The sequence below is a fragment of the Anthonomus grandis genome, chromosome 5 (genome assembly GCF_022605725.1).
Source record: "Anthonomus grandis grandis chromosome 5, icAntGran1.3, whole genome shotgun sequence".
In the NCBI taxonomy this organism is placed as follows: domain Eukaryota; kingdom Metazoa; phylum Arthropoda; class Insecta; order Coleoptera; family Curculionidae; genus Anthonomus; species Anthonomus grandis.
Genome location: NC_065550.1, coordinates 31499110 through 31510111, shown reverse-complemented (window position 1 = coordinate 31510111; position 11002 = coordinate 31499110). Strand labels below are relative to the sequence as shown.

The 11002-nt window shown below is 34.1% G+C and overlaps 2 protein-coding genes across 5 annotated transcripts in view; both read right to left on the bottom strand.

Moving 5' to 3' along the window:
* LOC126735907 (protein FAM107B) overlaps positions 1-11002 on the bottom strand; it is a 53419-nt gene that overhangs the window by 16290 nt on the left and 26127 nt on the right. For 2 of the 3 annotated variants that reach the window (XM_050440025.1, XM_050440023.1), the window contains exon 2: positions 10538-10622. In XM_050440025.1, coding sequence (XP_050295982.1) covers positions 10538-10622 — 85 coding nt within the window. Of the gene's footprint in view, positions 1-10537; positions 10623-10676; positions 10851-11002 lie in introns of those variants that run through there. The other variant, XM_050440024.1, reaches the window with a different exon arrangement.
* LOC126735906 (uncharacterized) lies at positions 1091-10531 on the bottom strand. Of its 2 annotated transcripts, none has more exons than XM_050440021.1 (2): positions 4529-10531; positions 1091-4380 (listed from the first exon to the last, which is right to left on the bottom strand). In XM_050440021.1, the coding sequence occupies exons 1-2, from the start codon at positions 5504-5506 to the stop codon at positions 4327-4329; spliced, it is 1032 nt and encodes a 343-aa protein (XP_050295978.1). In that variant the 5' UTR covers positions 5507-10531; the 3' UTR covers positions 1091-4326. The 2 variants fall into 2 exon arrangements, with proteins under 2 accessions (XP_050295978.1, XP_050295977.1); XM_050440020.1 differs by having other exon boundaries at positions 1091-6243; positions 6589-10531.

Sequence of the window (11002 nt, the reverse complement as noted above, 5' to 3'; positions counted from 1 at the left end):
CTGTCAACTTTTGGCAATAATAAATATACTCACCGGGGAACTTCCGTTCCCTTGCATCATCTTAGTCAACATCAATTTACACAATGTCACATTTCAATATATATATATGTCAAACATGTTATCTTCCTTTATTTGACGACTAGCTAGTGTCACCTAAAATAGTAAGGGCTTCCCCAGACGCTCCACTGCCGCTAAACAGTAAGCATCTCAACGAATTAGACAAAGGATATATTTCTACTATATCCTTCTGTTTATTCGTGTCAATCGAGCCCCAGGTAAGGCCCCCAGTCTTACCAGACAGCACTCGAGGAATTGCGCATTCGTTCCTAATTGAACAGAGGCTTTCACACCTACTTGTGCGGGCATCTTCAAGATGCGCAAACAGATCTGTACAAACTTCTCATAATGGCCACATATCTACTCAAGATCAACTATTTCTCACATATTCACCACTATTAAATTTAGCAGCCTGGTTTAACCAGTAAACAACTCTTTTTCCAACACACCACCTTACACACATTTCTCTCAAACGTTGCTTTCTGACTGACTCGCCAATTAATATTTTTGGGTGTCCCCTTAACTCAAAGAATATTAGAGATCTTTAGCAATATACGTTATTTTAAATATATCAAGTTATTAATTGATTATGGAATTAATTAAATTGAGATAGAATTATTATAGATCATTAAAAGAGTTTTGTTTTAAATGAGAATACATATATTAAAATATAAAATAAACAAATATATAATATAATAAAATGATAAAAATAAAATATGTTTTACAACCCCTCTAAGCGGTAGTTTGTTCTTCACAATTATTACTAAAAACGTGCTATTAAAGTATCCTACAGTCGGAAACTATTCAAACTTGGTATCTATTATAATATGTATAAATGCTTTCTACCAGAATATCATAATAGAAGTTGCACGCCACCAGGGAATGGTTTATCTTTGACAATTTTCATTAGCTACCTAAACTATAAAACTTACTTCCTATTTACCCTAAGGGACTATTTAATCATGATTTTTAATTTTTGTTGTTGTTGTTGGGCATTAGAAAATTTGAAGAAGTAAAATAAACGCAATATAAATTTTCTGGTACGTAATTTATAATATATTAACATTTCCTGGTATAATATGTATTTTATTTGTTATGCGAGTATTAAAACTAACCAATTATGTTTATGAATCCTGGCATGTTGAACAGATAAGTTGTTTGGGCTTTTGTTGAAGACCTATGCAGTTGTGGTGGTACCAATGATAGCATTTCATACACAAGATCATCTCTTCAAAAATATTGGAACACTTGGCGGCACCAATATGACAGAAACCGGCCGTATCCTCATCCCAATAATTAACTGATATACACTGTAGAAATTGTAATGATGTCGTCAGAGATTTTCCGCTTAGGTGAGGTAGTTGGTTGTTTTCCTTTATGATAATGTTTCCTTTAAAGCCTGCTGTACCTTTCTCTACTATATTTTTATCATAAGCAAAGGTACGGAAATTTGAAGTTGTAGTGTAAAATAAATCAGTCAGTTGTTTTTTAATGTGAATTCTGTAATTGTTGATTTCTCGAGATTGATGGTATGCTAAAACCTTGGAAGATCCGGTAATTTTGAGTTCAGGCAGAAGAATGACATAAGCGCCACAGTCATATGAGTTATACTGAACAGGTAAATCTGTTGGCCGGTAGAGATTCCAATTTTCGGATAAACTTATGTGCTTTTGTTGATGAACGAACTGTAGTACTTCCATGACGAAGATAATTTCATTGCGATATACTATATCACTTCTTATACTATTTAAGCATAGTATAGTATTAAACTTTTTCAGCACCACTATCAAAACAAAATGTTCATTTTTACAAACCGGAATTAATAAAATATCGTTCTCGTAAAGTCCAAATTTTAGAAAATAATTTGCAGCAGTCTTGAAACTATTATTATCTGATTCTAAGAAATTAACTAAATATCTTTCCACTGGAAAGATATCAACCGATGCTTTTATCTTTTATCTTTTACTAGAAAAGCTAAATAAACATCAATTATCACATCTGACAAATAAAGGTCTTTGAAGTTTACACCTCCTTCATCTTTCACAAGACATTCTAAATCCTTAGGATATATCTGTCTACCATAGATGATGCACTGTTTATTATTCTCAAATTTAAATGTTTTTGTAACATTCAAATCTGAATCCATTTCCTCAAAATCTGACTCGTCACCATTGCTGGGAAAAGATGTTTGCCTCTCCATCGATCGTTCTTCTGGGATGGGACTGATGGAAGAAGCTTCTCTAAATATATTCATTTTGTTCTTATAAAAGCGTTTTACAAATTTTGAAAGAACGTTTTTTAGAAACACCCGTTGGTGTTACCGTTGGAATGAGGATGGTAGTTCCAAGAGTACTGTCTGAATTTGCATAGTTTATTTCAGCATCTTTAGCAGTTTCAACCACTGTCACCTTCTGGGGAGCTCTTTTTCTTCCTGACCTGGAACAATAAACAAAGTTAAGTGTTAAGAGATAATTTCTTATTATAGGTACGTACTTGTGTCCTCTGTTCCTCCTGATGATTGTAGATAATTTTACATTTTTCTGAGAATTAGTTATGTTACCAACAGACAGAGGGGCTGCCTCAATGTGGTGGCAGTTTCTCTTTCCCTTATAGGTACTTATAAGTTTCTTGGGGAAACAAAGTCACCATATGTTTCTTATTGTTTATTGTGGAAATTACAAAAACTTGCTCTTCGGGTACGAGAGTTACGCTGCCTTGTAGAATTATCATTTTGGCAGCTGTATATTTAGTATTGAGTATTCACTATCGTCTTTCAAAGATGGTTTTGGTATGAAATCTTTATTTTGAAAAATATATGGTATTTTATCTATGGTAGGTAGGTAAATGTTGCTTCGGAAAAACTATATCTTTTGGATCTCGATATAGATGATTAAAGTTTTCATTTAGGCAGTAGTTTCCTATGTTGCTATTTCAATTATTTTTTGGTAGCAAGCACTTATATGTATAGTAACATCAGTTATCGATTTTGAATAGTTTCCGGCGGTAAATAGCTTTGGTAGCATGTTTTTATTAGACATTGACAAATACAAACTACCCCTTAGAGGGGTGCTATTTCAATTATTTTTTGGTAGCAAGCACTTATATATATAGTAACATCAGTTATCGATTCTGAATAGTTTTCGACGGTAAATAGCTTTGGTAGCACGTTTTTATTAGAAATTGACAAATACAAACTACCCCTTAGAGGGGTGCTATTTTAATTATTGTTTGGTCGCAAGCACTTATATGTATAGTAACATCAGTTATCGATTTTAAATAGTTTTCGACGCTAAATAGTTTTGGTAGCACGTTTTTATCAGAAATTGTCAAGAATAAACTACCCCTTAGAGAGGTGATACTTCAAGTTGTTTTTTGGTAGCAGGCTGTCATACATATACTGCTATTAAATATTAAGTTTGAATAGTTTCTGTCTCTAAATAGCTTTGGTAGCACATTTTTATTCTTGGTCAGCAAATTACACACCACCCGTTTCGTTTAAGATGAGGGTGAAGCATCTTATGGCAAACTTCTATATCGTCGGTACAATGCTGAAGGCACGAATGTGCTAATTTTAAGTGTTGAGAAAATGGGTTTTTTAATATTCAAATCAGTTTTTAAAAAAATAAGATCTTAACTTGAAGACCCACGACCACGATTTTTGTTTGCTTTTTGAATCAAGAAGTCTATGCCAGCATAAAATTTGATGCTATATTTCTTTTTTTTTGAAAAAAATGCACATTCGTGTTTTTGGCTTTCAGAAAAAGTGCAAAAAATACATTCGTGAAAATAAAAATGTACACAATTTGAAGGGAAAATTGTTTATTTAATTCCCAATTTTTTGAAAATTATCAACATACAAAAAAGATATAATTATTCTAACAAACAGAAATCTTTGGAATGAAATGGTAACTTAAAACTAATGAAAACGCAATAAAAACACTGTAAATAATCGAAACACAAAAAATCACAGAACATTTAGGCAAAAAACTTTGGAATGAGAAATAATAACTGAAAACAAATTCAAAACTTATTTTGAGGAGGAGTAAAGGCTTCTCTAATCTTGGTCGCTATTAGTTTCTGAATCTTCTTCTATATCTGGCTCCGGTAAGTTATCTCTGATGTTACGGCTTGTCTTTAAGGATTTATAAAAATTATGATAAGCTCTAGGATTCGTTAAGTCGTCACACATTTTCAACAAATCTTTTTTCTTAATAGCTTCACTAATAGGTACAGGTAGTTCAGCAGCGTAAGCTTTCTCTATCGGAGGTGCTACGGGACGACCACGGTTTTTAGTTTTACGGCAGTCGGCCTCAATGAAATCTCCTGAAAAATCAGTTTTATAGTAGAGTTTGAATGGCTGATCTTTTATATAGCGAAGACAACAAATTCTCCTCCAGGGAATTTTAAAATTAAGAGAAAGGCTTGAAAAGGTTTTGAAATCAAAGAAATCATCAAACAACATATTTTTTACCTTAAAAGCCTCTGGTGACACACGAGCATCTCTTATTAATTGTGCCCAACCATCTGGTGTATACACTGGTACATACTTTGCCTTTCTTTCAACTTTGGAATGAATGCAGTCACACTCCATTTCGCTGTGGCCAGTTTCAAAAAAACGGTGATCTATTACCTGCAGGAACTTATGATTTCTAAGAAGATGCATACACAAAGAAGCAAAAATAGAACTCTTTTGCTGTCCGCCACATTCATCTGACATCATACGAACGGTGGTGATTTCAGTGTGCGACATGATAAAATCATAAACACAAGAGGCTATTTCATTTGCCCCTCGTTTACCTTGCGTTTCATCCCAGAGATAGCAGTTGACTTTTTGATTAGCCAAATTGTACATTGTAAGATTGTACACTGCTAGTTTTCGCAAATAGAATATTTGACCGGCGGGTCCCTTGGGTGTACACAGAACAGACTGGAGGTCAAAATTAAAAGCTAAAACTTGATCTTGGTCACGAGATTGTCTTGCGGCAGTTTTTCGATCCAGATGTCTTTTAAACTCATCTTCCTGTAGGCTTTTATCCTGTTCGGTTAAAGAATTTTGTGCCAAAAATCTTCTACACTGGTCCTTATTGGGTTTGAAAAAACCCAAATTGTATTCTTGAAATATTTGTCGGTATTTTTCAAAACTAACCGGTTTAAAATTCTTTGTAATGCAAGTTTCCTTATACATTCTATGCATTATCGATAAATTTAAAGATGGGTCTAGGTACTTTTTGGTGCTAAAAGCGCGGCAATAATGCGACTCTACTGACGGGAACGTAAGAATGTGTTGTCTTATGAACGCTTCACCATTGTCGGATAATTTATTAGGTGGTGCGCGTTTCCCGCGCCCATCTTTTTCCATAAAACCAGTAGAAGAACCCATTTTTAAAGAGCTACGCAGTAACGCATCCGTTACATTCAATGTTGCCATAAAAAACTCCCTGCAAACCATCAACCATTAATGGTAAAAAAATATTTGCACGTAAAGGTTTTTCGTGAATTCTGGATATTTCGAGTTGTGCGTTTTATTAGATTTTGTTCTATGTGAGTTCTTAAGAATTGTCGTTGCTCATCGATGCATTTTAAACTGCGAAAATCCATATATATTTTTGTACGATTTTCTTCATTAACAAGCTGAATACATTTGTGTTTTGGCTTTCCAAGGCACGGACTTGGTAAAGGAGGACGAGCAGACTTCTCAACGCCTCTATGTCCAATGTAGGGTTCACCGTTTACTCATTTCATTCCTTTGCCTTTTCTTTACAGGAGCATTCTCTCTCGAAACAGTCTCTTGTATATTCTGAGGTCCTTGATTAGGAATCTGATCAGAAGAATCAGATGAGTCATCAACAAGTGGATCAGAAAGCTCCACTTGTTGATGGTTCATAATTATCTGAGGAGGAAACAAAAGGATCCGAATGATCTGAAGCATATTTACCGAGTATCATCGGATGAGTTGCAGGCTGCATAGTAGAGATAGATGGCTGCAGTTCGTTCTCAACAAAACCTGGTGGCAACTCTACAATAGCAGCGTGCATAGTTAAGGTAGATGGTTGAGGTTGGTTATCAGCAAAACCTGGTGCCAACTCTGTAATAGTCGAGTGCATAGTTGAGGTAGATGGCTGCGGTTCGTTGCACAAAATCTCTGTGGTACCTCTACCAGATTGGAATGGCCATTACTTGTGGCACCTAAAAAAAACACACATAATTAAGTGAAAAACTAAAACCTGTGCAACTAGAAATGGATTAGTTTATTTATTCCTGAAGGGTGTTGGGCAGAAAGTATACCACACGTTAAGGGTGGATAGGTAGTACCGCTGACCAACACCCTGCATAATAAAATTTATTAACGACCACAGTCTAAACTGTAAAGTGAGATTATACAGATTCCTTTAAAAAACATAGCACATTTGCACATAAATGCTCGCATCCACATACGCTCACAAACAAACAGTATTATTATATCTTAGTATTATTATTATTATTATTATATTTGATAATATGTACATATTAATATTGCATATTTTCGCTTACCTTTCGATTTCAATTTCCTACTCAGCTCCAATATTCTTTTAGTGCGAGAAGCCATCTTATTGCATAAACAATTTCACCAATGTGCGATAAATCTTAACTCTCGAAATCACGAATGTGACCAATGTGATACATTCGTTCTTTAGGTATTGATGCGACTGTTGAATTCGTACCAGAGACAACCAAAACTTTAATTGTTTCTGTTCGTACATTCTCGAAATAGACCTCGATCGTGGAGGGGGGTTAGACGCGCCTGGCATATTTGTGACTTTGGAATTGATAACATTGAAGGTTAACACTTAACACGTCTATTAATGCACTTAGGCGAAAAATAGCAAAAATGCACATTCGTGCCTTTGGCATTGCACCGACGATATATTATATTTCATAATTGTACAGTTTTTTGGCCTCATCATTTTGTACAATTTTTTAATTAGGGTTAGCAACATTTAACTCAAAAAAAACATGTTTAGAAACTACTGTACAATAAGAAAGGCTGCATCGTTTTAATTGTTCAATTTTTTTGCCCCGGGATTAAGAACCAACTGTCAAACAATTGTTCATTTCTTATTTTTATTATCGTTATTGTTTAAACGATAATCGACTTTTGGTTGTTCTGCTAGTGTATTTTATAGTCTATAATTATGACTTTTTTCGTGTATGCTATGATAAAAAGTGTTTTGTGTATCCTCAACTGTAGTTTAAGAGACAGTAATTGTTTTGCCTAAATGCATCAAGAAGTATTGTATGCTGGCTTGTAACGACATGGAAAGTAGAAGACGAATAAAAGTAGAAAAAACTAAAAAGTCAATCAAAATGAGCACTAAATAAGAGATTTAGTTTACAGACCTATAAAATATGTTTTTTTGAATTAAATACTCTATAAATGCAAAATTGTATAATATTAATAACTCTCTTCTATGTCCAGTTGAAGAGTTTATGCTCTCTTGGTGGATCTCTCTTCAGAAGATGGCCAACTCAAGGTAATAGGGAAAATCACCAACCTCGGAACAAGACAAAACTAATTATTTGGGTTTAAAAGCTGTTTATATAAAATGTATTGTTTAATAAATTGAATCTATTGAGTTGTCGAGATAAGAAACCTCTAAACTCAATACTGAATTTCAGCAGTAAGGATTAAGATGTCTAATGTGAAGATAGCGATAACACATCATCTTCAGTGATAAGAATGATTTGTCAATAATCTTTAGTTTTTTTAAATTGTCTTGTTTTTATGCCGAGAATGTCTTTTTTTTCTCAGACTCTCAATAACATTTTTGGTACATTGAAAAATGCTACTTTGCTGATAGTTATTATTAATTTATCATTTTTACTAAAGACCATTACCAAAGTTTACTGAATAAAATACGTATATAAGTATTTTATTCAGTAAACTTTGCCATTACTGGTGAATTGATTTTATTACATTTTTATTCTCCTTTATACATTTACTATAACCTTTTGTAACACCCTACATAAGTTCTACTGTAAAACCTTTGTCCTTCATACAAAAAGATGTTAATAAAATTAAGATTTAGGGTTTTACATTGAGGAATTTGGACAAATTTTTATATTTTATTTAATGTTTTAACAAGCATGTATAACTGTTAATATTTATAGTAAAGCTTGTGAAGTGTGTTTTTGCTATAATCTCTTTTGATAATATAGCAATACATTTTGTGAAAATTTTTGTTTAATTTCTGACACCAACACCTATGTATCTAATAGCAAAATGAATGGATCTAGTACCCAAATAGAAAAATGATAAATGGACGACTTTGTTTAATTTAGAGACAATAAAAATTCCAATTTCACACCCTTTCAATCTACCTACTGTTTCCGAAGGAACAACACATTTCTCACTAATTTTAAGAGCACAGTATTCAAAAGTGGCGCGAAAATCAAATTTTACATTTTCTCGCTGTTATAGTACGTCACAAACCCATTTTCCTTTCCGGTTAGTAACATTCCTCGACATTTAGAGGGCGCAACAATAAGTCGATGGTTCGGTGTTCTATTGGCACCTATGGAGGTTTCCTAAGAATTATTAATCTATACAATGAATTGTCTTAATAAAAAGAGTTATGTCTATTGTATAATGCCCAGGGTTGCTAATTTGTGTACATATAATTTTAATTGTTTTATATAATTTTATTTTCTTCAAAATCTGCCCTACAAACCAAAATTCACTTGCAAATGTCTCAATAAGTTTTCACATGCTGATAAATGACCTGTGAGCCTCTGTCTCTTTCCCTGTTGCTTGGACGAAATATATAATTAATTATTGACTAATTCCAGGCAGTTCATAGTCAATCTTCTAATCCTATTACCTTGAAAAAATCCTCTCTCTCTCCTTCTGAGTGCCACGTGACGACTTAGTTTTTCCCCCTTCCCTGCTTTTTTCATTCTTCTAGACTCTCTATCTCTTTTTTTCTCAACTGCCTGGACGAAATATATAATTAATTACTAACTAATTCCAGGCAGTTGTTCAGTTAGTCTTCCAATCCTCTCCGAATTTTCCAGGGGGAAAATTCAAAAAAAAGAAAAGGGTTCTATGCTTTTAAACAGAGTTCTCTCTGTCTCTCTCATAGTTCAAATCGCAAATGATATTTATGACGTCATTACAAATGACGATTAATAGCAATGACACTGACAGATGGCGCTCACATTTGTCTCCTTCAAGCGAGTTTGTGATTTTATATTATTTTGAAGGTATAAACATTGTACTCAAGGTCTATATTGTCTTATATTGGAACTTCCATTAATGACATTATTTATGACGTAAGGAAATTTGAATTACTTGTCGACAGTGGTAAAGTTGACAGCAGCGCGTCATTCATACTTTAATTTGCGAATAGCATTTATTATGTCATCATAAATTACATTTGATAGCAGTTACACCGACGTCAGAGGTCTCTTTTTAAGAGAGTTTGTGATTTTAATCTATAAATAATACATTCAATGTATTGCAAGGTATAATGAAAGTAGGTAAATATGAATGACATTTATGACGTAATGAAATTCGAACTGCTGGTTGACAGTATCGACGTTGACAGCAATGACATATGACATCAGACAGTTGTCTCTTTCCAAGGGAGCGTGATTTTAAACTATAAACAAAACATTATATTGTATTGCAAGGTCTTTGACCTCTGTATATTTAAATTGTAACTTTAATCAACGACATTCAGGACGTAATGAAATTTCAATTATTTGTTGACAGTGGTGACATTGACAGCTGTCATACATACTTCAATTTGCGTTTTTGAAAATTGTACTTCTCCAGACTAAACCGGCTCCACCACATATTTCCCATCAATTTTCACGACCTTTGCAATTTTCTAATACATTATTGCGTGTGGCCGGACGTCTGTTTCTCGCTGAAAATAGCACGGAAGGTCAACACGTTTTTCTTTTAACTTAATGGCCTGTATAGGAATAAAACACTGTAGGTTGGGCCCTGACGCTCAGATTTGCCCTATAGAAGGTCTCATCCATTAAGGGCGATCATTAATCACGATATCGTTATACGTAAGTACGTCAATGGCCGAGCCAATCACGTCATTTACTTCCCATGGTATATATAATATAATCCGTTTAGGCGGATGCACTTTATATGGATGCACTTGATATTAATTTGATTAATTTTCATTTGATCTGTCACATGCATGTGTAAGCGGTATTGTTTGAAACCCGTGAAACATCTGTTTCTAGATAATTGGATTGTTCTTTTAATATATTTACGAGAAAATTGATTTATGTTACTTGGAATGGATGAATTGGCTGGGAAATTTCATAAGGAGGTCATAAAGAGAGTTTTCATTCTGGTCGAATTAGTAGTTAGTTTTGAGATGTGAGGGTTGAAAGTTCATTAATCCAAAGTCGTTGGGATCAATTGAACAACGCCCAAATTTTATTTGCCGCCATTTTTTAACTTAAAAGTGATACTCACATAACAGCTCTTTGCCCTCCAATTTCTGCTTTAGTTCCTCGATGGTGCCGCTGCTCAATAACGGTTTTTCCCCGTTAGGCAAATCCTGCAAAAAAAAGGACTCATTTATAACCGCCCAGAAAATCACCGTTTCACGCACTTTTTTCCCATATTCCCCCAAAGTGAAAAACGAATTTGCCGAAGAATTCATGTCGATGTCACCAGACATTCCAATCGAAACTAGATTTAATTTGAGCACCCCCACCCCTCTATATAGGGTGAAGTTGATAAGTTACAAATTGGGGTACTTTTAGAATATATTAAACGCGTCCGACGCTGCGGACGACAGGTACGACGCACTAAATTACTTTTATTGTTTGTTACACAACCGGAGGCACCCATGCGAGGAAAGAACGTGTAATGTTGATTTTGTTGCTGATAAGATCTTTTATGCATATAATAGACGAGCTGAGGGATTAAGCGGAT

What these genes read in the sequence shown, in the direction of transcription:
- LOC126735906 (XM_050440020.1), bottom strand. Translation starts at nt 5,506, where the DNA reads ATGGTTTGCAGGGAGTTTTTTATGGCAACATTGAATGTAACGGATGCG.